General features: G+C 47.8%; 11 protein-coding genes across 11 annotated transcripts; 4 read left to right on the top strand and 7 right to left on the bottom strand.

Moving 5' to 3' along the window:
- Positions 1 to 409: 409 nt before the first annotated feature.
- Positions 410 to 2,453, top strand: FMAN_14079 (uncharacterized protein; the record flags this gene model as incomplete). Its single annotated transcript, XM_041833630.1, has 8 exons — positions 410 to 675; positions 728 to 738; positions 796 to 880; positions 927 to 1,301; positions 1,359 to 1,598; positions 1,659 to 1,805; positions 1,860 to 2,016; positions 2,127 to 2,453. 8 exons carry the CDS (start codon positions 410 to 412, stop codon positions 2,451 to 2,453), a joined length of 1,608 nt encoding a protein of 535 aa, XP_041683974.1.
- A 182-nt stretch (positions 2,454 to 2,635) lies between these two features.
- Positions 2,636 to 4,081, bottom strand: FMAN_14078 (uncharacterized protein; the record flags this gene model as incomplete). Its single annotated transcript, XM_041833629.1, has 8 exons — positions 2,636 to 2,733; positions 2,789 to 2,906; positions 2,954 to 3,202; positions 3,251 to 3,321; positions 3,371 to 3,530; positions 3,582 to 3,659; positions 3,707 to 3,733; positions 3,785 to 4,081. The coding sequence occupies 8 exons, from the start codon at positions 4,079 to 4,081 to the stop codon at positions 2,636 to 2,638; spliced, it is 1,098 nt and encodes a 365-aa protein (XP_041683973.1).
- A 1,597-nt stretch (positions 4,082 to 5,678) lies between these two features.
- FMAN_14077 (uncharacterized protein) lies at positions 5,679 to 6,967 on the top strand (the record flags this gene model as incomplete). Its single annotated transcript, XM_041833628.1, has 3 exons — positions 5,679 to 6,621; positions 6,670 to 6,884; positions 6,941 to 6,967. 3 exons carry the CDS (start codon positions 5,679 to 5,681, stop codon positions 6,965 to 6,967), a joined length of 1,185 nt encoding a protein of 394 aa, XP_041683972.1.
- Positions 6,968 to 7,538: 571 nt separating this feature from the next.
- On the bottom strand, positions 7,539 to 8,798 carry FMAN_14076 (uncharacterized protein; the record flags this gene model as incomplete). The annotated part of the gene is made up of 1 exon (XM_041833627.1): positions 7,539 to 8,798. The coding sequence occupies one exon, from the start codon at positions 8,796 to 8,798 to the stop codon at positions 7,539 to 7,541; it is 1,260 nt and encodes a 419-aa protein (XP_041683971.1).
- Positions 8,799 to 9,593: 795 nt separating this feature from the next.
- Positions 9,594 to 10,502, bottom strand: FMAN_14075 (uncharacterized protein; the record flags this gene model as incomplete). The annotated part of the gene is made up of 1 exon (XM_041833626.1): positions 9,594 to 10,502. The coding sequence occupies one exon, from the start codon at positions 10,500 to 10,502 to the stop codon at positions 9,594 to 9,596; it is 909 nt and encodes a 302-aa protein (XP_041683970.1).
- Positions 10,503 to 10,940: 438 nt separating this feature from the next.
- FMAN_14074 (uncharacterized protein) lies at positions 10,941 to 12,680 on the bottom strand (the record flags this gene model as incomplete). Its single annotated transcript, XM_041833625.1, has 4 exons — positions 10,941 to 11,556; positions 11,614 to 12,198; positions 12,252 to 12,466; positions 12,522 to 12,680. 4 exons carry the CDS (start codon positions 12,678 to 12,680, stop codon positions 10,941 to 10,943), a joined length of 1,575 nt encoding a protein of 524 aa, XP_041683969.1.
- A 1,106-nt stretch (positions 12,681 to 13,786) lies between these two features.
- FMAN_14073 (uncharacterized protein) lies at positions 13,787 to 15,354 on the bottom strand (the record flags this gene model as incomplete). The annotated part of the gene is made up of 5 exons (XM_041833624.1): positions 13,787 to 14,308; positions 14,359 to 14,621; positions 14,677 to 14,857; positions 14,911 to 15,199; positions 15,254 to 15,354. 5 exons carry the CDS (start codon positions 15,352 to 15,354, stop codon positions 13,787 to 13,789), a joined length of 1,356 nt encoding a protein of 451 aa, XP_041683968.1.
- Positions 15,355 to 15,906: 552 nt separating this feature from the next.
- Positions 15,907 to 16,841, bottom strand: FMAN_14072 (uncharacterized protein; the record flags this gene model as incomplete). The annotated part of the gene is made up of 2 exons (XM_041833623.1): positions 15,907 to 16,682; positions 16,730 to 16,841. 2 exons carry the CDS (start codon positions 16,839 to 16,841, stop codon positions 15,907 to 15,909), a joined length of 888 nt encoding a protein of 295 aa, XP_041683967.1.
- A 1,175-nt stretch (positions 16,842 to 18,016) lies between these two features.
- FMAN_14071 (uncharacterized protein) lies at positions 18,017 to 19,875 on the top strand (the record flags this gene model as incomplete). Its single annotated transcript, XM_041833622.1, has 2 exons — positions 18,017 to 18,045; positions 18,099 to 19,875. 2 exons carry the CDS (start codon positions 18,017 to 18,019, stop codon positions 19,873 to 19,875), a joined length of 1,806 nt encoding a protein of 601 aa, XP_041683966.1.
- Positions 19,876 to 20,887: 1,012 nt separating this feature from the next.
- On the top strand, positions 20,888 to 22,403 carry FMAN_14070 (putative glutaryl-CoA dehydrogenase; the record flags this gene model as incomplete). Its single annotated transcript, XM_041833621.1, has 6 exons — positions 20,888 to 21,090; positions 21,133 to 22,047; positions 22,096 to 22,116; positions 22,168 to 22,196; positions 22,250 to 22,309; positions 22,357 to 22,403. 6 exons carry the CDS (start codon positions 20,888 to 20,890, stop codon positions 22,401 to 22,403), a joined length of 1,275 nt encoding a protein of 424 aa, XP_041683965.1.
- Positions 22,404 to 22,742: 339 nt separating this feature from the next.
- Positions 22,743 to 23,770, bottom strand: FMAN_14069 (uncharacterized protein; the record flags this gene model as incomplete). The annotated part of the gene is made up of 4 exons (XM_041833618.1): positions 22,743 to 23,018; positions 23,069 to 23,269; positions 23,320 to 23,456; positions 23,515 to 23,770. 4 exons carry the CDS (start codon positions 23,768 to 23,770, stop codon positions 22,743 to 22,745), a joined length of 870 nt encoding a protein of 289 aa, XP_041683964.1.
- Between the last annotated feature and the right edge of the window lie 93 nt (positions 23,771 to 23,863).

Raw genomic sequence — 23,863 nt, 5'->3', positions numbered from 1 at the left:
GTGTGTTGAGGGTCGCGAATGGCAGCAGTCGGCTTTCGGTGTAGCATCCACCGACAGCAGCAACGGAACAGGATTTTCGCATAGAAGTCCAATTCACAACTCGGCTTACGGTAAACTACGCCAGATTTCCCACAGACTTGGCAATTGTTAAAGCTTGTATATCCTCCGTTACCCGAGAAAATTGCCCCGACGCATTTGCCCCGAAGGCTTTTTGGTGACAGACCAGCCTCCAACTGGGGTGACCCCATGGGGACGGGCATGCGGGGTAATGCGGATAAGCACGCGATCGACAGATACAAGTAGACGGACAAGAAGATCATTATAGTCAAGTTGCATCAGCTCATGTCTCAATCTAAGGGTATGATCTAAACTGACCACATTGTAACAGTGTTACCTTGAATTCATCGCCATGAATTCTCAATCGAGGACCAACAATAGGCCCGAGTTCCAGTCCAGGAATGAGGAGGTCGAGACTCGCCGAGATGTCGCTGATAGCCCCGAAGAGATCCCTGAGCCAGTAATCAAGAATGGGGTTGTCGTCAGTTCGGCGACCAAGCCCGAGGCCAAGAGTGTCTGGCTCGCCTGGCTCTACATCTTCAATTGGTACCCTGGTCATTACAGTAAGGAGGAGAAGCGACTTCTCAGAAAGCTAGATCGTACCATTCTGCCCCTGATGTACGTCCAAGCATTCTTTAATTGAGACGATTGACTGATGACTCGCGTTTAGTTGTTCTATGTGTAAGTCCTGACATGAAATTGGGATTTATTAGTAATAGTAGCGCTAACAGTTGATAGACTTCATCAAGTGGCTTGACCAGTCCAATATTAACAATGCTTATAACTCGGGTATGAAAGAAGAGCTTAATCTCAAAGGGATCGAGTCAGTAGGTCATATCCCTCTAAGTTTCAAGTCTGACTCGATCCAGGTACAACTTATTCTCTACCTTCTACAACATAGGCTACCTGGTGATGGAGATTCCCTGCATGCTGCTCATTTCTCGTCCCAAATACGCTCGTTGGGTTCTGCCCATCTGTGAAACTCTCTGGTCCATTATTACCTTTATTCAGTGCCGGAACAACAGCGCACCGATGATCTATGGCATGCGTTTCCTTATGGGGCTGTTCGAAACTCCTGCTGCTACTGGCTCTTTATACGTTCTTTCCTCCTGGTATCGGTCTGATGAGGTGTTCAAGCGTGCTGGAGTCTGGTATGTTTCGAGCAATATCGGTGCCATGTTTGGTGGCTATATGCAAGCTGCCGCTCATGCCGGTCTCGACGGAAAGGGAGGCATGGCGGGCTGGTAAGTTGACGGGAATCTGTTCCCTATTTCTCGCGGCTCTGACTCTTGTAACTTCAGGCGCTGGGTCTTTATCATTGATGGCATCATTTCTCTGCCTATTGCTATTGTCGGCTTTTTTCTCTATCCAGGTGTGCCTACTAGTCCTCGTGTCTGGTGGCTCAGTGAAGACGACCAAAAGCTTGCTCAAGCACGTATGCAAGACGATGGGATGAGGAAGAGCAAGAAGATTGGCAAGAAGATGCTGAAGCGCGTCTTTCGTAAGTGGCACTTTTACATCGCTGTCGGCACCTATGTCTGGTGAGTGACATACTTTCTTGACTCGAACCACTTTAGCCCTTGTTCTAACGAAACCCCTAGCTTTCAACTGACTACTTGGGTTGCTGGCCAGATGATTGTCTGGGTAAAGTCTACTGGCCAGTACTCTGTGGAGATGATTAACATCCTACCAACTGGAGTCCAAGCACTGGCCATTGTGGTCGGTATCACCGTACCTTCGTTTGTTATGTCAGTTCCATCAGCCTTACCAGCCTTTACGTAGCGAGCTCACATTTTCTACAGGGTGTATCCGATTTGGGTGCCTTTTTGTTTCGCGGGAACTGTCCTTCTCTTCTGCCACTCGGCCCTTTTAGTTTGGAACATTCCTCTCGGTTTACATTTTGCCGCATATTTCCTCCTTGGCATGAGTTCTTGCATTACCCCCATGCTTTTCCCCTGGGTGCATCTAATCATGAAGGACGACAATGAAGCAAGGAGCTTTACTACTGGTGCCATGGCAAGTTGATCATTCATGTAACCCATTGTTTCTCGAAATTAACGAGTGCTTAGATGACTGTCGGCTGGGCCTTCTTCACCTGGTATAACGTTGTCGCGTTCCCCATCACCCAAGGTCCTCGCTGGACCAAGGGGTTCTCAGCAAACGTCGGTCTCACCTGTTGTTATCTTACTCTATTTATGGCAGGTCAATTTCTCTGGAGACGGGATATCAAAGCTGGCCTATATAAGAGGGCTATTGAAGAAGAGGAGAATGAAGAGGCAGAGAATGAGAAGCTTGGGTCAGACGGTTTAGATGACAAGGCTACTAATCAACATGTTAGACAGGCTCATATTGAGGACAAGAACGCCGAGGATGAGAGGATCAAGGAGATAAAGTAAGCCTAGCAGGACATTTGCAAATACTGGTCGCTGTCTCTAGGCACGATTATCTCTTGTGGAGGAGCTGTTTGAAGAATAAGAAAGGGCATAGCAGCAGGGTATATTGGATGAAGTTATAAATACACGAGGCTTTTCGTCGTTTGATGAATTCAAATTGCATCAATGCCCAAATCTTCCTTGCATTAAGCCTTCCTGTCATAAAGTGGCTTGTGTTCTTCGTGAATGTTGTGTTCACACTCATAATCAACGTGGACAAATGCCCGCTCAACATCCCCAAGCCCTGCAAATATATTAGCATATTTGTCCGGTCTGCAAGGACAATAAAACAAATTTACCTTCAATCTTTCGCTGTAGTGACTGAGCAACATCATGGCTAATCTTGAGGGATGTTTGTTCATCCATGACTATATCAACCTCAACATAGTACTTTTGCCCGGCATGATACGCGCGGCACTTTCCTTTGTTAGTTATTTATGAGTGCATCTGGTGTTTCCGCTTACCGTCTCGACCATGGAGATTTGGTCGTCATGTGTTATGCTCATGTAGATCAGCTTGGCAATAAACTCTTGAGGCGCCCCCTTCCCGACCAATAGCCATATTTGCTCAAATGCATTAGAGATCCAGGAGAAGAGGATGAGAAGTGCGATGCAGATAGCACCGATAGGGTCCAAGTACCAGATGAACTTGTCGCCTACAACCGACATGATAAGGCCAAAACTGTTGACAGCAATGTCGTTGCGGTGGTCGATCTACCAGATGATCAGCAAAGTAGTCGCCACGGCCTGCGTCGGACTTACAAAGAACACATGAACCGATGGATACTTGCGGTACGTCATGCAATACATCATGAGAGACGCCTTGCTGAAGACTGGAACACCATCAGAAATTGCGTGTTGGGCCTCAGATGGTCAACTCACTAGCAACACAAACAAATATAATGGGTATTAAGTGTAGCTCCTCAGACTCGGTCTTGCCAGTGCCCAATGTTCTGGCCGATTCTATCAGAAGCTGGACTGCGACGGTTGTCATGAGGGCACAGAAAAGGATGACGCCAATTGTTTCAATCCGCGTCCGACCCTAGGATACCGTCAGCAAGGCGTCGTTGACTTGGAGAATAACACTACATACGACAGGATATTTGTAGATGCTTGGTCGCGCTGCTAGCCATGAGGTGATGAGCATCACAAAAGATGACACAAGATCCATCTGCGCCAACGTTAGATCACATTACTTGACGAGCAAGCGTTACTTACAAAAGCATCTGCTGCCGTGGCAAAAAGCTGTAAACCGAATTAGATGCCAACCATTTTGAGAAGGGTTTATAGTCATACCGCCAGTGATCCCGTCGAAATAGCGGCGTACAGTTGAATGACAAAAAGGCAAAAATTGACTACAAAGGATGCGTTGACTGCAAACTTGATCTTGCCCGCTACTCGAGCCTCTTCTTCAGCCTGGGCCCTCTCTTCATCATCGACGCCAAGGAATTGGTCTATAAGCTTGTTCTGTCGGGTATAGTACTTTCGAAGCAATCGCGCATCGCCTTGTGGATAGTCATTCTTGATTTGTTCTTTTGTCACGTCTTGGCGTCGTCGGGATGTGAGGTTAAAAGGGTCGCTAACTTCCTCCATAATGGAGTGTTAGAATAAACGGGTCGTGAAGGATGGTGCGCTGACGTTTGCGAGTAGTCTTCGATAGGGGTATTCTTCTAACCTTCTGGAAGCTTTTGCAAAAACTATACAGCTCTTTGATATAAGCCACAGAAAAACGATTTCTTAGCAATTCCAGGAGGGGAGCGATCTAGATATACAAATTGCTGGTCAGACAAACTCAAAGCAGGCTTTTTCGGCCGTGTGGCTTTTATTGCGCCGAAGCAATGGTGGTCCATGATCTCGCTAGCTACGTGTAATAATGATCTGGAACCGTTGCACAGCAAGTAGATCTCGGCTATCCGGCACCGTAACGCGGGGGTAGATCCTAGCGAGCTGGAACCTGGTCCAACAACGGAAGCCAATAAGGCAGCCCCAAAAGGAATATTACACGAAGAAAATATGCCTAAGTTGTCTTTGGTTGGGATGACACAGTGGGTTTTTATTATGCACAGCCTGAATTCGAGAGACCTAACGTGGTATCAACGCTGTCATCTATTGGAGATTGGGGAATTTTGTTAAGATAGCCATTATTTCTCTGCGAAACAAGTTGGTTTGTTTTGTCGCACCACCGGCTTTGGCTTTAGGCAATGAGGCCAAGGCATTGGATACCGATATACTTTATTTATTCTCTAATGCATAAGTATCAGAGCAAAGATTGTACTGAAATCACGACTTTGATAACCTCTATTAACTGTAAATAAATAAAAGTAGAGTGGCAGTAGGGTAGCCGATTTAAATAGGGGCTCATAAGTACAGTGTAGAAATTGGCCTACACCGCTTATCAGGCACATAGTGAGTCAGACGGCCCTTTAGAAAAATCAAGAGCCTCGTAAAATAAAAAAGCTAAAAGATCGCAAGACACCGAGATGTGAGATTGTCGTCATCTCCAAAGCTTGGATGCATCACCCTTTTTTTAAACGGGCCAGGAAGAAGCTTAACTAGAACAAACTACTCCTGATCTGGCCTAGATTTAGTGCAATGGTGGATCCGGAAACGGAGCTTTCCTATTACTAAGCGGTTTGACTGTTTCCGTCAGATCCAAATCTCATCGGGCAAATTATTGCCTAAAGCCCGAGCCCACCATTTGCAGATCGCTCTTTTTCCATCTCTGACCCCCTCTTCTGGGACTTATCATGCTACAAAAAAGGAATAAAAACTCACTTGTGACAGAAGCAGTACATAACAACTCCAGGTAATAATTGTCTATACTATTAACTATTAATAGACAGACATATCCTTAATTGAGATAGACTTTATCTGGAATCTTAGTAACACCGGCTAATTGTGGAGCAGACACGATTACGCACTTGACGCGCTGGTCAACCAGGTCAGCCTAACGTGACTAGCGTATGGAGTGGTACATGCTAACGTCGGTGTGGTCACCGTGCCCAGAGGCCAGTATTATGTGGGCAGCAATGAATCTCCGGCGAGATGACTCCGTTGGGATGGAACAAAACCTGCAATCGCCTGTCATTTGATTCGTTCTGTCTGCCATCTGTTACACCCTTATCTCGTCTGTTTTTTTTTTTTTTTGTTTCTGCCTTCTTATTATTCTTTGTAAAACTTAATACATAACATGTCCGACCAGACAGACAAGATCGCTATGAGTTCAGTTCATACTCGCGCTCATGTCCAAGGCAAGGATGTCGAGGCTCAACATAATATCGACGATCCTTTAGGTCTTTCCGCACACATCAAGCTCGAATCCGACATGCCCAGAGCCAATACCTCACGCAAACGTCATCTAGGCCTTAAGAAGAATCACCCGCTCAAGGAGTTCTATGAAACGCAGAATCAGAGCATCCGGGCAATGCTAAAGTCGGTAGAGGAGCACGAGCAGGAAGTTACAGACGCTCACGGTGCCAACACACTCATGTATGGCATCTGCGTCAAAGGTTCTTTGGTGGCCAACATCATACTCTCGGGTCTCCAGCTGTATGGCGCTATCTCATCCAGCTCCCTATCGCTTTTCACTACCATGGCCGACTCTGTGTTCGACCCCATGTCCGGCATCATGCTGTACATGGCACACCGGGCCGTCAACAAAGTCGATCCGACTAAATACCCCTCAGGCCGAGCCCGCATCTCGACCGCTGGCAATATCGTGTTTTCTTTCATCATGTTTTCCGTCTCGCTGGTCCTCATTGTCATGTCTGCTCGTGACCTCGCTGCCGGATCAGAGGAAGAGACTAACAAGTTTCATTTGCCCTCGGTCATTGCCGTGACTGTCGCCTTTGCTACCAAGCTGGGACTTTTCTTCCTGTGTTGGACTGTGAAAGACATCTATAGTCAAGTTGACATCCTCTGGCGCGATCACCGAAATGATCTCTTTATCAACGGCTTCGGTATTCTCACATCTGTCGGTGGCTCTAAACTGAAGTGGTGGATTGATCCGATGGGTGCCATCATCTTATCCGTTCTCATCGCTGGCCTCTGGCTCCATACTGCCTACGATGAATTCCAACTAATGATCGGTGTCACTGCGGAAAAGGATCTCTTACAACTCATCACATATATTTGTTAGTGAGCCTCTCCAACGATTGATAGCATGAATGCTAACTATTCAGCTATGACGCACTCGCCGCTTATTCAACAGGTCGATACAGTCAGGGCCTACTATTCGGGCCCACGGCTTGTTGCAGAGGTCGACATAGTTATTGATCGCAATGAGAGAGTTGAAGTAGCACATGACGTGGCGGAGGATCTTCAGATTAAGCTAGAGAAGCTGCCCGTCATCGAACGTGCCTTTGTGCACATTGACTACGAAACTAGCCATAAGCCAGTAAGCTCATCACTTTATGCCTGTACAAGTCCCCTTTTGCTAACGAGTGGAATTAGGAGCATTATTTGAAAAAGCTCATGTAACAGGAACTGCGTGACTTTATAAGAGTCTCAGTGTAGGAGTTTATAGTGAAAATAAAAATATAGATGCTCGCACTATAGAAGATGAACTATATTGATCATTCGGTAGTGTTTGTTTTTGAGATCTTAAAATAATGGGGAAAGCAAGGTTTTGAACCACGCATGGAAGGAATTTCTGCCCAAATCTATTCACCAAGGTAGCTTCCAACTCCAGTCTTTCCCGGTCGTTGTTAGTTTAGTGTTTGATAACCATCAGCCAGGAGCAGATGAGCTGGAATCTGGAGTTTCAGGTCAAAATTCAATGGTACACGCCTGACAGGCGTCTGTTCGGTGCTTACATCTATATAATAGGTTCTCGTGGAAGGGCAGAGGAGTATGGAGGCTGGATCCCGCGTTGCTTGGACATTTAGGCTAATTGTGGACAGCGGGGAGGATAGAAAACTGTATTTGAAAAGCATTGCTATACTGTATAGAACACGAGTGGAAATCGAAGCATTGACTATAAGCGGAGTCCGATGTTTAAGACCCCCCAACTCCGCAATTTCCTTCCGGCTCACTAATTGGAGCACAGAAACTATATTCTATCCTTCCGTCCCTGGTATTGTCTCAAAAGTTGCTTCCCATAATCATTGCCATTTGGGGTTCTAACCAGAGTGTGAATGTGAAAGGGAAGAGGCTCCTTATTGTTGAGAAAGACGCCTGAATGATGATCAAACTCAACCATAATGACGGGAGAATGCACTTTGTAGTAAAAGGCATCCCTGTCTCCAAATCCGCCAATCCAGCAGAACCACGTGTCATCCCAGTGGCTAGCAATTTGCTCCAGGTGGGAGGCTAGTGCGTTCTCTGGGAGGTAGTTCAGACTTAGCTCGACCAATTTGCGGACCGCGTCTTGTTGAGGCTCGGAGAATGTTGTGACCCTGACACCCTCATATGGGACTATGCGATTGTCCTGGAAAGCACCTCCGAGGTGTCGCTGATCTGCTCGGTGCCATCGTTCTGGTGGGTACTCGTCGCCACTCAGCTTCTTGTAGATCTGAACGTCTTTCTGAACCTCGGGATCAAGCAACTGCATAAGGCCAAGGGCAGTCTGTTCTTGATCAACGAAAAGCTCAAGACCCTCATGAGGACCTGCGTCAATAATATTCGGCTCAGCGCCCATAAAGACAGGTGATACCACCATCTGCGTCCCGACCATGAAGCAATTCATGCAGAGGTGGTGGCCGAATATCTGCCAGCCCCATGGCTCTTCTGGAGAAGGTGTCCCGAAGATGACAAAGTTGTACGAGTTCTCGTTTAGAACCTTGGTGCCATTGACTACCTCGCCGAGAAATTGATTGACCTTCATACAGCCATGAGCCTTTTCATAGCCCTTTGCTGAGAGGCTTGATTGCATGAGACCATGTAAAGCTGCGATAAGATCCTTTGAGGCTTCTTCCAGTCGAACACCATGCTTGAAGACATAAATCTCGGGGTTCATCCAAAAGCGCCATTCTGGTGCATCGACCGGTCTGAGAAGTTTCTCTCTCTCTTCTTCTGATGCAACCTTGATGGCATTATGGGCAGCCTTGACAGCATTTTTTGGCGCTCCGAAATTCTCGATTTTGTCTGCCAGACGAAACAGGTTGGGGATTACCTTTCCATCTGTTGTAATACCCTTATAAGGTTGGTCATACCGTTCCTTCCAAGCCTTCATCCATCCGATCATGAATGGCTCAGAGCATCGATGGTTAGCCCACTGGTAAGTGTCGGACTCTGCCAATTGTATGCTTCTTGGGATATCCGCAGGCGGGATATAATTGCGGAACCCTGCAGAAGAGCGAATTTGTGTCATGTTTTCGGTGTCGACACGAATCAATGGGGAAGAGGTCTGTGACGATTATGGCAACAAAGAAGCCTCACTATGGTATGCGCACGTGGATGATACAGATGGGGACTGAGGGAGTGAGTAAAACGAACTAACCATCACTCTTAGTGTGGACATCGCATATTAAACATGCTCATTATGAGCTCGTCAGGAGCTCTCGTTCACTACAAGACCAAGGCCTGCCAATTTCTGATCAGTTCATAATTCTGAGCCTTCGGCAGCGGCCGGAACACAGATGGAAAGGGTGCTACTGTCCAGAATTGAGAAGTCGCCAAGCTCTCACGGACATGTCGCGTTTTTTCTTCCGTTCCGAGGCAATCACTACGGCCGAGTTCTTGACACTTGAGCGAATAGGTGATTGTCCCCACGTACCAACTGAGACGCGCGGTCGGTAGCGCGTTACGGCTTGGGCGTGTCCACAACGCGTTGTTCCGAAATCCCGCCAATGCACCCCGCAGCCACGGAAGCGAAGGCAGCAGCGATGCCCGATGTCTGTTTGCCGTATGCATACCCTGTACTTTATAGAAATTTTATTAAAATAACCTAACCTTTAGTCTTTAGGTCTTGTATTACTTTATAATTTTATTTTACTGCAGGAACTATTAAAGGTATTAAAAGTCTTATAATTATTATAATATAAATTTTAAGAATATTAATAAAATAAATATTTAAATAAGATATCTAAAATAGCTGCTGTATACTAAACATATAAAAATATAAAAAAGAATTAAAATATAAAACAAGATCGATAATATAATTATCTTACAATGAGTTCCAAACACCTACATAATCCACTTCCATGTTTACTGAGGGCCCATCAATGGTAGCATTGTTTGGTGGGCCAGGCCAGTTTCCACCGACGGCCACGTTGAGTAGCAGGAAATGCTCCTTATGCGCCAGCTTCACCCAGCTTGGCTCGTCCCCAACAGTCGCACCTGTGACATTGAAGATCTTCTTTCCATCCAGGAACCAGTTCAGCGACTCGTCCCGCCAAGATGCATTCTTTCCCTCGCCGCACATGCTCCTGTCGACCATGAAGCCTAGCGTATGGAACTCGCCCCTGGAAAAGTCCCTGCCTCCGCTTCCAATTCCGCTATACTCGTTGCATGGACCACCAGGAGCGAACCCGCAGTGTATGGTTGAATACATCTTTGATTCGCCATTTATCGCCTCGAGAATATCCCACTCGGAAGCCATTGGCCAGTTTGTGTAGTTACCTCTGAACTCGCTGCCCAAAGCCCAGAAGGCGGGCCAGATGCCTTGCATGTTTGAGGCTGGCGCTCCACCGAGTTTGAGGCGTGCTTCAACAAGCAACTTCCCTCCTTCTTTAGCAACGAAATCACTTCGCTGAGTCTCAATCCTCGCCGATGTCCATTTACCCTTCTTGAGTCGCGGTGTAATAGCCAAATTTTGGTCTTTCGTTATGTGTATGTTGGAAGGGTCGTTGGTATAGGTTTCGAACTCGTTGTTTCCCCATCGCTCTGCTCCGCCTGGGTACGAAGTTCCGAGATCAAAGATCCAGTTGGAGGATGAGGGAAGTGATCCGGGAAAGCCGACGAATGTTTCAATGAATGTTGGAGCAAACCCCGGTTTGATGAGTGTAGTGATTTTGGAAACGGGGGTAGCCATTGCGGTAGTTATCACCATGAGGGTTAAAAAGAGTGACTTCATGATGAAGATGATTGAGAGAGTGACTGAGAAAAAAACAATGTATACAAAAGAGAATGGTGTAAAGAAAAGCTTCGCCGAAGAGGGGGCAAGTCTCGATATATAAAATATATTAATTGCATTTTCAGAGATATACAAATACAGTTTTAATTACATAGAGTTTAATTACAAAAACGTATTATTTTAGCATCAATCAAATAAAATGCCTCTCTTTCCATTAGTAGTTAAAGGTAATTAAGGTTTACCGGCATAATCCCTACTTATAGAAGAAGATCTCTCCCCTCCTTTAGTTTAGTAAGGGATAATACTTCGGCAGATAAATCTTAGCCGGATAGCGCGGAGTATTGTGAACCTTGATCTTATCAAACTTCTCTAGCTAGACCTGACACAATGACGCCGAAATCACCGCCCCAAGGCTATCGACTGTCTACGCCCTCCCAATCACCTAACCTGGCCAAATTTCAAACGGAGCTGATGGCCAAAGCGATGAACAATCGCGATCAGAATCATGCTTGCCGCCACAATGCAAGCTTGAGTCCCAAAGCTTACATCGTAGCCAACCTTGGCTCCCCACGGCTGCTGGTAGTAACCAACGCTAAAGCCACTCAAAGCTCGGAACACGTTGGTCAGGCCACAGACTTCTGCAGGAGCAGATGGGTACGCATCCAAGAGGTATGAAGCAACGGCGACAGATGTGAGCATGATTCCGAAAGCATGCATACCCCAACCTACGACGATTGCTGCGACAGAGAGATGCTTATGCAGGGCTTGTCCCATCAAGACGAGGCCGGCAATCATGGGGACAGCCGAGATGTAGATGGTCATAAGACGAGCCTCGGGCTCAAAGACACCGTTGTGCTTTCGAACATAGCGTCGAGTAAGGTGATCGTTGAAGAAATGACCAAATATCTCGCCTAGGAAGACGCCCACGATGGGGGCAAAGTGTAGGTATCCCAGCTGAGTAAAGCTGTAGCCATAACCTCCCATAGCCTGAGGAAGACCGAAGAGAATGGCGGTCGAGATATTAACACCGATCGCCCATGCAAAGCACATGAAACTAGGGACATTTTGTTAGTCCCTGGGTTGTTACAGAAGAGACGCATAACAGACTTACTAAGCAGCGAGTACAAGGAGAATAACAGGCTTCGACAAGATTAGGAGGACTCTCTTGTAAGCATCGTAAACAGACTCGAAGTATCCAGAATGATGCTTGATCTGCCATAGACCAGTAAGCCGAAGCAGCCGAGAGAAGAAACCTTGGCCTCGGGATGGCTGAGCAGATGACGGCAAATCACGATTGTACCAAGTCTCATCCAAAAAAGCCAAGATGAGAAGCAAGCTGATACCATTGACCCCGACCCCCAGCCAAAAGGCATCCTGCCATTGATGGGTCTCACCAATGACAAAGTTGGCAAGTAGTGGACCCCAGTACGGAGATGTGATGTACATGAGAGCCCAAAGGCCGATCTTTCGAGCTCGTTCATGGAAGAAGAAGATATCTTTAATGAAGGCGATCGCGATCGTCTGGCCAGATGTAAGGAAGAGGCCTTGAATGGCTCGGACGCCCATGAACATCTCGAAGTTGGTGGAAACGGATGAAAGGATCGAGAAGATCAGACCGAGGAAGGTGGACCAAAACAAGGTCGGTGCTCGTCCAATGATGGAAGTCATGGGAACCCAGATCAAACCACCAATGGCCCTGGGAACAAATGAGCAAAAGTCATGACAAGAAGCAAGGTAAGAGCTGCTTACATCATGAGGACGTTGATGCTGTTATTATGATTAACCGAGTTTGGAGACTTGTGCCATTCGGCAGCCTGAAGAATGACCGGGGCGCTACCAGCAGCGGATGTAAAATCTGAAGTGAGAGCAGCCCAGGCCACAACCAGAAGAATGAGGTGCTTCTTTCGCGATGACCAGTTCAAGGGGTCGTTGGGATCATCCGTCGGCTGGGGCAAAAGCACGGTCTAGATTGAATGCGACTGTCAGCAGTCATGGCAGCCTGTGAATTGCAAGACTTACATGTCCATCTTCAGCAAGACGCAGAGAGGTCCCTTCAGTACATTCAACCTGGAGGAGAACTCCAGCTTCAGCTCGAGCCTCTGGCGGGAACTTGTCTACAACGCGAGAGCCGTCTGACTTCTCGTCGTTGGAAATGTGCTCGACCTCAGGCTTCTCCATGATGGCTTTGAAGTCGTGTTTAGTTGCTGATGCAAGATCTCGAGCTTTGAAAGTCGAATGCTGCGGGACATTGATGCCGCCGACTGTCTATACAAATACGATTTGGGTTGTTCAAGTCATGGCAGTCTAGAACAAACGCAGGCTGGAAGTTCCGAAATTGCGAAATCCGGGGCCCCGTGGGGTAGAGTGGCTTCCCGTTGTGTGACGGGGAAGCCAAAGGCTAGCTTGGCTAGCCTGTTCAGAACTTCTGGAGGGCCCCTTGACTTCCGGCGACCCGGCCAGTCCAGAGCGCCAAGCTCAAATCTTGTCTCCGGTGTGCGCCACCACATCTCTAGTACCTAGTACCTGGTGAGGTCTCTGGCTTGATGGAACGCACTTGAATGCAGTTCCTTCTACATTATACCTGTAAGTACTTCACATGTAGGACGTCATTGGTGTCTGATTTGGGTGACTGTTGTTGGGTTGCTAATCTGAGACTGTATTCCACCAGACTGATGATCAAGGGTCTGTAAAAAGATAACCAAGACGCGGGGATCGCTTATCTTGAGGCGGAGCCGACACGAGGCCAGACCACTGTGGACTGCCGCACTAACGTGGCATGTGAGCCAAGAGTACTGGGATCTATTTAGCACAGTTGTACACCAATTTCTAGGCGGAATAGCAATTCCGGCTTGCGAATAGGTGCACAATGGAAAATCCGTTGCCATGTACAGTGTTTACACGATCATCATACGGAGATCGATCAATGGTTAGGATCGCTGGATGCCAACAGAAATATTTCATGATGGTTGTCAACTAAGGGCAGCGAAGGAGGAGCATGAGTCGAAGTCAGGTGGTGAATTTGAAGTCAACATGCCATTTTCATCGAGACGAGGGGCAGAAGATCGCTAGGACATGGCGATGCAAAAGATGAGTCTGAATAGAGTAATTCATAGCTTGAGATGCGTCGCTACAAATAGATAAGATAAACTGTAATTGTATGAGAAAACGCGATTGTTGACGGTAAGAGAAGAAGAAGTCAACGCGAGTCAACACTGTAAACATCATCATACTAAAAGAACACAAATTGTAGTTGTACCTGGAACACAAACTCTCCAATCGCTGCCTCAAACTTTCACTGCCAGATCCTCATTCTCAACATGTCCGTTCTGGAAACCATTTTCAAGCCCATTCTTCAACCCATCGTGGTTGACACCATTAGTCGCTACGCCATTCTGCTCCTTCTTGACCTTTGCCTTCAGCAGAGTGACAGCATCATAAGGATGAGGAGCAAGACTGGCCTGCGCAGCCTGACCTTTATTCTCAGCTCGCAAGACATCCGCATACGGCAAAACACCCGCATTCTCAAAGGCGCGGAAAGTCTCGACGTACGTGTCGTAAGTATCGTCGTAGCGCTTCCAGCCAAACTTGCGCGCTTTGCCTACGCTGCCAATGGTCAACCAGGCCTTTCCAACGGCCCAATCGAAGAAGTCCCAGGTACCCCACTCGAAAGCTTCGAGTTGGCCGCCGTACTTGGCTACTACTCTCTCCCATACTTGCTTCTTGTCCTTATGCCACTCAGTCATGAGGAAATTGTTCGCCATACGCTGTTGGTCTCCCTCGGCTGCCCACTCGGTGAACTCGGGAACCTGAAGATAGTTAGTCACAGGAAACCAAGGGTGCCCGTGAATTGACTAACCTCGATGCCAAAATATTGTCCAAGCTTGCCCCAAAGCTGTTTCCAGACAAAGACGTCGCCATTCTGGTGGTTAAATGCCTCGTTCTCGGTGTGCTCGTCGGTGACAGCCCAAACACTCAGATCAGCGATGCTGGGAGCGTAGGAGGAATCATCGACGCATTGGTTGAAGAAGAACTTGTTGCCCGGGAACATGGGAGGTACTCCCATCTCGCGGCAGATCAACATGTAGATCGCCAATGTGAGCGCCATCGACATGCCGTTTCCTATAATTGGAGTTAGCCAGCTATTACGCTGTTATCTTTGGCATTACAGCCATACCTGCAGGTGTATAGCCGATAATGGCATTCGGGCGGATGACGTTCCAGTTCCAGGAGCGCTTAGCTGCCAGAGTAGAGAGAAAATCTTCCTGCGGATAGTAAAAGTTCTCGCCTTTGTCCTCGTACCGGCCCATTTCTTCATGAAGAGGGACTTCAGTTGGTCCAAGGTGCGGACCATAATACTGAACACTCTCGTTAGTCCGCGACGAGAGATGGTTGAGTGACATTTACTGACCTTTCCGCCGGTTTGGAGACAGACTCGTTGCAGTGTGCTTGCTGCAACAATATCTATAGCGACGAGAAAGTTGTGAAACAAGGGAATGTTACTATCGCGCAGCTTGGCAAAGTCGGCTGTGTGAACGTAGGACGTGAAGAATGCGTGAGTAACGTCGTGGCACAGAGGTGCCATACGTTGGATCAATTCTTCTACGGGGTTCAAAAAGTCGAGAGCAATGAACCTGATTCGGTGGTCTTGCCATAGGCTTTGCTTGGGAACTCTTCGGGATGTGATAATGATCTTGGACCTGCGTAATCCTCGTCAGTTATGCCCTTTTGACAAAATGGGTTGAGGGTTTCACCATTCGGACTCTGGCTTGCGGATAAGGTGCTCAATAATGGCATTGCCAGTGATACCGTTGGCGCCAGTAACGAAAGCGACTTTCCCTTTAGCAGGAGCCATGATTGTGAATGTGTATGCGTATGATAGCCTGATAGGTAAGATGCCAGAAAGTTTAGATAGACAATTAAGGTGTACATTGGTAACTGTAAATCTAGCTTTTATTTGTAGAGATTCAATGGAGCATATCATGAGCTCTACGGAAGTAAAGGAATAATGCCCGGAGCTTGGCGCTCAGCTTACCTGTCAGAGGCCGGAATTCTCGCCTAACCCGAGCTCCTACGACCGCCGACAACAACTAATAGTGTGCGGAGTATGGACGGAATGTCGGCGGAAGCTTAGCGCAATAGAGCCTAGAACAATACGTGTGATAGAACGAATTAAGCAAGAAGTGCGTTATCCACTATTCCCACTTGGCTCAAGCACATCAAGTGATTCAGCTTTCACTTCAATCGTAGAGAAAGAACCAGAGCTTGACGGAGCGTACGACGTAATTTTGGACGTATTGCAGTATTCCATGATGCCTATACTATAGTAAAAACAACAAATACAAGAAGACACAATCTAGCTTCTACTTCGGACACCAGTAATTGGCAAGGTCCAGCGCAACTTCGCTCAAACGCCCATCTTGGCATACAGCTTCTTGTGTTGCTCAAGAATCAGAAGCGTCAGGATAGTCTGAGGCCCAAGACGCAGAAAGCTAGGAACCCATCCTTTAAACACCCACAATGGACTTTCAGACAAGATTGATCGTTTTATGATCTGCCATACATGTTCCCCATTTGTTGACCCCATAATGCGAGTCTTGACCACGTCTACAGGCGAGCAAACAGTTGTCGCTACAATACCAGCAAGGGAAGAAGCTGCTAGATGAGTTATGATGTCATCATCCATCCCAAATGTCCTTATGCATGATGCCTTGGCCATGTCGTAAGAAGCCAGCTGCGAGGAGTTCATGAGAGATGCACGAAGGGCGTTGGCGCCTACTCCACGATAGAGAGAACTTAAACCCTCAGTCCTGGTGATATGTGTTATACCATCAAACACATGCTTGTAGTTCCTTTGCTCTGCTAGCGGTCTTGTCATGTCAGACTGCATCCGCACGTTGACAATGTCTGCTGGGTTACCAGCCATACCGCCAACAAAACCTGACAGAGCTGATAAAGAGATCAGCACCATGGGGGAGTGAGATGTCCTAGTATCATGACTTAGACGTAATTTGAGATCCTCATAGACTCCGAAGCGGATGGTTGAGTAGGTGAATTGTCTGAGAATGGCTGCACTCAAGCCAGCATAAAGACCAACATAGCCCTCACTGGTGATGACACGAGCGGTCATCCCTGCCATAGAGAGCCGAGCTGGCGTGATTGCGGACTGTATACGGACTTTTACTGCAAGTATGTGAGTGAAATGACGATGAGCGAGTGCAAAGTCTGACCTAGGTCCAGCGGATGGGTAAGCAAGGTAGCCATTGCGCTGGCGCTGCCTCCAAACCAGAAGGGATACTTGTTGGAAGAAGGCGTCGAGGCATCCAACGACGAAGGCCTCATCGTAATACTCATTCCATTAGACTTGAGAAGATAGTCTTCTTCTTTTTGAGTAGAGAGGTTTGATATGTGTCTTGACGATGTTACCCGAGGAACGAGGAAGGGAGATTGGTTCACAACAACATGAACATAACTACCGAACAAAATTACCAAAGGGTCAGAAGTCCAGTTATTCTCGCCAATAGAAATGTAAATTACTCTTTATTTTGGTTGCTAACATCGTAACGCGACACAAGATGAAGTGCACTGTCAAACTTAGGAACGGCATTATACACAATTCTGCCGAAGGTTTGTCCAGGAACGAATGACGCCCTCTTCGCAACGGCGGATTCCTTAGAAAATCACTTCTCGAGTCCCTAATATCAGACGGCCCTTGTCTGAATATGGACAGTCAAAGGTGGTTGTTGTGTGGCTGGCAGAAATTCCGAAATCCCGAAAAGCCGTGATCACGAGTCGATATCCACAAGGTTTCGTAGTGGCATGGCCTTTTTTCAGCGATAGATGGGTTCCAGAATTGTCAGAAACAGTAACCCGAGGTTTAAAAGATCAGAAAGTTTGACTTGTTACGGGATGCTAATCATTGACTGCAAAGGACTAAAGTCACTCGCATAGGGCGTGGGCACTATAGTATCTGCGCCTCCTAAAAGCTAAGGATGGCGAACTAATGGTAGACCAAGCCTTATAGAAGTGCGTTAATGAATAAACCAACTTGAGTTATTGAAGGTGTATTTAGATAAACCTAGCATGTTGAAGAGAAATACAATGTAATAGTACTGTGTGGCTAGGAATCACTTGCTTTCCGTTTATGTCATGAACATAGGAATGTCTGTTCTACCCGGCAGATGCAGGCCGAGGTTCCATGGAGACCTACCCCGCTGAGTCACGAGAAAAGTATAGTGCCTGAGTGACAGACTTGCAGAACTCTGTCCCGGCCTATAGGCGGAAATTGAGGCCCCTGTTCCGGCTGACCATTAGTAGAGTCGACGTGTAATATCGTATATTAGGAGTTAATTATTGTCAGCTTTTACACACAAAATAAAAGTTCAAGGATTGGATCAAGAGCTATCCCGATTCAGCCAATACCAAGTTTTAGTTTACATCCACCTGACGACTTGGCTTGAGCTCACACATATTGACCCAACCTACTTCTCAACAAGCAGAATCTCGCAACCGCTACCATGGTTACAACCATGAACTCTGAGTCAGCGTAAGTTTGAATGGTATTGCATTCGCTGTTTCAAAAAACTAAACTATTACCAGCCGTCTTGACTCCCAGTCATCACAATTGCCCGAGGTTGAAACAGATGTCCTGGTTGTAGGCGCTGGCGTATCTGGGCTATCCTTTGCAGCCATGCTGGCAGCTCTGGACATAAAAGTGTTCGCCATCGCAAAGCACAGCGGCACCGCGCCAGCTCCACGCGCCCACGTCACCAACCAGCGGACAATGGAGATCTTCCGCGATATGGGAATCGAAGAGCTCATCCAAGCCGCAGGAACCTGCATGCCCGATATTGGCAACATGGTCATGGCCACTAGTCTCACAGGCATGGAAATTGGACGCTACAGCTGCTACGGCGGAGGCGATCATCAGCTGACAGACTTCGCAAAGGCTAGCCCAAGCAAGATGTGGAACACGCCCCAGAACAACATGGAGCCTATCTTGCTGCACAGGGCACGAGAGAAAGGAGCTGACATACGCTTCTATCACGAGCTAGTGGATATTCAGCAGTCTGATGAGGGTGTTGTCGCCAGAGTGCGTGAAAGGACCAGCCAAGGAGAGTACATCGTCCGTGCCCGCTACGCTGTTGGCGCGGATGGAGCTAGGTCAATGGTGGCACAGAAAATCGGATTCGGTTTCGTTGGGGAGCCTGGGCTTATGCATATGATAAGTTCGTGGGTTGAGATGGATTTGGCCCAGTATGTCGCTTATCGCCCAGCCTGTATCTACTTGATGCTACAGCCCGGCGATGCGTACTGGGTTGGTTCGGGAACATGTATCCTCAAGAAGCCCTGGGACGAGTGGATTGTCAATCGGCAGTACAACGCCGCAGATGGGGAGCCCGACATGAGCGACGAAGCCATCATTGCCCATGCCCGTAGCGCGCTGGCCATTCCAGACGCTCTTCCGATCCGGGTGAAGCACAAGGGCAAGTGGCAAGTCAACCATGTTGTCGCGACTGAGTATCGTCACGGCCGGATTTTCCTTTCTGGAGATGCGGCACATCGTCACCCTCCCGCAAGTGGACTCGGAAGCAACACCTGTGTACAAGACGCTTACAACCTCTCGTGGAAGCTAGCCGCTGTCATCAAGGGACAGGCTGGTGAAGGTATTCTCGAGAGTTATAACCAGGAGAGACAGCCTGTCGGCAGACAGATTGTGGACCACGCAATCAAGACGCTTCACGACATGGCACTTCTTCCCGGCGCCCTCGGGTTTGAGCGAGGTCAGTCCCGAGAAGATGGTTTTGCGAAGCTCGAGGAGCTCTTCTCCGACGCTGATGACGCATCTGAGCGCCGCGAGTTTCTGAGGAAGACGATAGACCGTGGTAATCGTCGTTCCAACCCTCTTGGAGTACATCTGGGCCATCGTTATTCCAACTCGGTTGCTGTGGTTGATGACGGAACACCGTTCCCTGAACATGAGCGTGACCCTGTTCTGTTCTATCACCCCACGACTCACCCAGGCGCCTACATCCCGCATGCTTGGATAGAGCTCAACAAAAAACGCATCTCGGTCCTGGATATCTTTGAGCATGGCAGTTTTGGTCTTGTAGTTGGTATTGGCGGAAAGCCTTGGGAGGAGGCTGCTGCTGCTGTTAGCCAAGAGCTTGGCGTCAAGTTACCTGTGTACTCTGTTGGCCAGGGTTGTACTTATGCCGATGTCTTGGCTGAATGGACGAATCGACGTGAGATTAGTGACCGTGGGGCTCTTTTGGTTCGACCTGATCGTCATATTGGCTGGCGATCGTTTGATCGGCCCCAGAACCCTACCGCGACCTTGCGATCAGCTTTGCAGCAGGTTCTTTCACGCCACTAGATACTAGGCAGTCAGTCCGAAGTAGCAAAATAGAATGAATCATGATTTATACCCAAGGTTGTCTCGAGATGTGAAATTGGCGGTGCCATATAAGAAGTACCATTAATCTGGTATTTGATTCTTCTTGTATTTACCTGTCTCATACTCATGGTCTTCCTATCGACTGCTCAGTGACACCTTCCTCTGAGGTCTAAGGCTTCATGTCAGTTAAAATCGCGTCCCAAGATTGCTAGATGCATCAAGGATTGGCGGGCTACTAAAGTGATTCCCAAGAAAAAAGGACAAAGTAATTCATATTGTTTACTCGTCATGATATCTCCACATCTCAGCATTGCCATCCAATTCCTAACGCTAGTGCAAACAAGCCCTAGTTCCTTTCTACGTCAGTCAATCTCAGTCATGTTGGCATGTTGGGGCTCGCGCGTCCCAGATACATCTTCTCCCCACTAGAGCCTCACCGATGAGAGACGCTAACAAACCCAGAGTGGCAGAACAAAATGAAGTATTACGGCATCATTCGTTGGGCCATTCCCATCTCTCGTTGCAAGCCACGGATATTCCGTCCGAAATACCGAGTTCGTGCGAGAACGCCAACATGGCTAGTACTTATCGAGCTAGTGCGGAGTCCAGTCCGGAGATCATGGAATCGTGATCTCGCCCAGTGATCTCGCGGGTCTAGATTCCCCCGCATCTTTTTGTAGAACACGGGGCTCAGGCTTTCATATGTTAAGTACAGCAAAAGCTGACCCGGCATAATTGGGAATCTTTGCCGACAGACTACATCATGCAGATCGGAATTGCTTCTGAGTTCGGCCCCGTAGACTCCAAGCAGCGTAGTCTATAATTCTTCATTATGAAGACTGAAGGGGCATTAAATGGTGCAATAAAAAATAATTCTGCATAACAATTGTTGTCAACAGACTAAATCTTGCTCTACATCGCCAGCTCAGGTCCTAACTTAGGCTCACGTTCTCTCTTTTGAAGAAACTCCGAGCCAACACCAACAGCCAACATGTCCTTTCTTTTGCGCCGACGTGTTCAACCTCGGAACATTCTTGGAGTTGCCGCAGCAAGCCGCAGAACCCTTTCGTTGGCAAGCTTTGATTGGGAGGATCCTGTCTCTTCAAAGAGTTTGCTCACCTCGGAAGAACTTGGCATTCAGGAGACTGCTCGAGCATACTGCCAAGAGCGCCTGCTACCTCGAGTCCTCGGCAAGTAACTCGGCCTCGCAGTTTGAGCCCTACACTGACCTTCAAGAAAAGAGGCTTACCGAAGTGAGCATTATGACCGGAACATTCTCAGGGAAATGGGAGAGTTGGGCCTTCTTGGAGCCACAATATCGACCCATGGATGTGCGGGTGTTAGCAGTGTGGCCTCAGGTCTCATCACAAAAGAAGTCGAACGCGTCGATTCCGGTTACAGGTCCGGCATGTCTGTCCAAAGCTCTCTTGTTATGGGTCCCATTGCCGAACATGGCACAGAAGAGCAGAAGGACCGCTTTCTTCCCTCATTAGGTCAGGGAACCATGATTGGATGTTTTGGTTTGACAGAGCCAAATCACGGCTCTGATCCTGGGTCAATGGAGACTATCGCACGTCCACATCCAACAAAGAAAGGATACTTGTCAATTTCCGGAGCAAAGACTTGGATCACCAACTCTCCCATAGCTGATTTGCTTCTGGTCTGGGCCAAACTAGAGACCACGGGCAAGATTCGTGGGTTCCTCATAGAACGAGAACTCTGCCCTCCTGGAACTCTTGAAACGCCTGCGATCAAGGAGAAGAATGGCCTGAGAGCATCCATTACCGGCATGATCCAGCTCGATTCCTGCCCAGTGCCCGAAGAAAACATGCTTCAGGTGGAAGGTCTCAAGGGACCTTTCAGCTGTCTCAACTCAGCCAGATATGGCATCGCCTTTGGTACAATGGGAGCTCTGGAGGACTGCATTGACCGCGCAAGGACATATGCACTGGATAGAAAGCAGTTTGGTAACCCACTTGCGAAGTATCAGCTTGTACAGAAGAAACTCAGCGACGCGCTCACTGATGCAGCTTACGGCACTCTAGCAGCTATTCAAGTGGGAAGACTCAAGGATGAGGGCACGTTGGCACCTGAGATGATTTCGATCATCAAGAGACAGAATTGCGATCGGGCGCTGGCTGGTGCCCGCACGTAAGTTAAGCCACGTCACTTTCACGATACTTTACTGACCATGACTAGTCTGCAAGAGATCTTTGGAGGGTGAGGCTCTTGTCCCTTGTCATCTTGACTAACACTGACGATAGTCGCTAGAAATGCTGCCTCAGACGAATATCATATAGGTCAGCGATTTATAACTTCCCTTATCCGCATTTACTGGTGCTGACTCTAGAAGGACGTCATGTCGCAAATCTCTTCGTGGTGCAAACATACGAAGGACAGTCCGATATCCATTGTAAGACTCAATGCCGAGATTCAGTCACCATTCTAATATGGAAGTAGCTATGATTGTTGGAAAGGGTATTACAGGCTTGCAGGCCTTCTATTAGAGTGCCTAAGTAATGGCTTCAAACGCAGACATTGGACTGGGTGTGTATCCGTCAGTAAGTATAGCGGTATGGCTTTGTGAGAAACACAGTAGCTAGACTCAACCAATGAAGAGGACAAATACAGATTTTGTACCATTCACCCAAAAGTGATTACTTAATATTGGGGAGTAAAAGTAATCCAGGATATGTAATATCGCGACCTACAAGCCCAAGCGTCAAACGGAGCTGTAAAAGTGGCAAACTTAAAAGAGGTTGAAATCACAAGTGTTGGTAGGCAGTAAACATCGCGGATCAAGACCCTGGACCTTGACTATAAATTTCTCTTCTTTATCTAAAGTCTCACTGGAAGACCATCCGGTTGCATATAGTTCCAATCCCGCTGATGGAAACTTGTACAACATCCCCATCCTTTAACCATTTGGGCGGTTTCATTCCCAAAGCTACTCCACCCGGTGTGCCAGTCAGGATCACCGAGCCCTTTTCGAGTGTTGTACCCTGACTGACAAACGCAATGATCCTCTTTACGTCGAACACTAGATCACTGGTATTTGCCTCCTGGCGAACCTCCCCATTCACCTTGGTCTGTAGGGTGAGATCCCCAGCTGCGCTAAGGACCTATCTTCCGGTTAACTCAGATCTGAAACCTCGCCATTGATAGAACTCACGCTCGGGGACACAAGCACCGGACCCAGAGGAGCAAAGGAATCGAATCCTTTGGAGAAACACCACTGTGGGACCTCCCCAGCGAACTTGGGGTCCCTTTGCCATGTACGGGCTGAAACATCGTTTGCAACGGTATACCCTGACACGTAGCTCAATGCATCTTCAGCCGAGATATCTTTTCCTTCCCTCCCTATTACAATAGCCTAAGACAAGTCAGTATTTTTTAACTTTAGGTCATAGTTGAGAGACATACCAGTTCACCTTCATAGTCAAGTTGATCTTTCTGTGCGATCTTGGGGATAGGGATATCATCGTTCCAACCTGTGATTGAACTGGATGGCTTGATGAAGATTGTGGGATGCGGAGGTGGAGTCCTCCCTGTTTCCTTGACTACTATGGTCAGTATATAGTGCAAGAGTACTAGCGAAGAATGATGGTGAGGAAGTACTATGCTTTGCGTAATTCAAACCAACACAGCGTAGAATGGGCACGTCCCGAGGGGTCAAAGGCCCCAAAAGCGACTTGACTTTGACTATCTTGCCCGTCGGCTTTGCGTCAAATATGTCGTTTCCAGCTAACTTTTCGGCAGTGAGACTTCCAGCTTCCAAAAGACTCGCAAGGTCTTGGGCAGAGCTTGCAACTGCATCACCGAGACAGACCTGATCTTCATCATCGAGGAATCGGATTAAGCGGCTCCAGCTCATGTTGGGCTACAGGATGTCAGGGTTGTGAGATAGGGGTGATAGTGGTAGAGCACTGGTATGTAAAGTTAAGGTCAAGGTCACAGAGTCAACACA

This window comes from Fusarium mangiferae (genome assembly GCF_900044065.1).
Source record: "Fusarium mangiferae strain MRC7560 genome assembly, contig: FMAN_scaffold007, whole genome shotgun sequence".
Classification (NCBI taxonomy): domain Eukaryota; kingdom Fungi; phylum Ascomycota; class Sordariomycetes; order Hypocreales; family Nectriaceae; genus Fusarium; species Fusarium mangiferae.
Note: the sequence above shows the minus strand (reverse complement) of the source record. Positions and strands in the feature narration are given on the sequence as shown.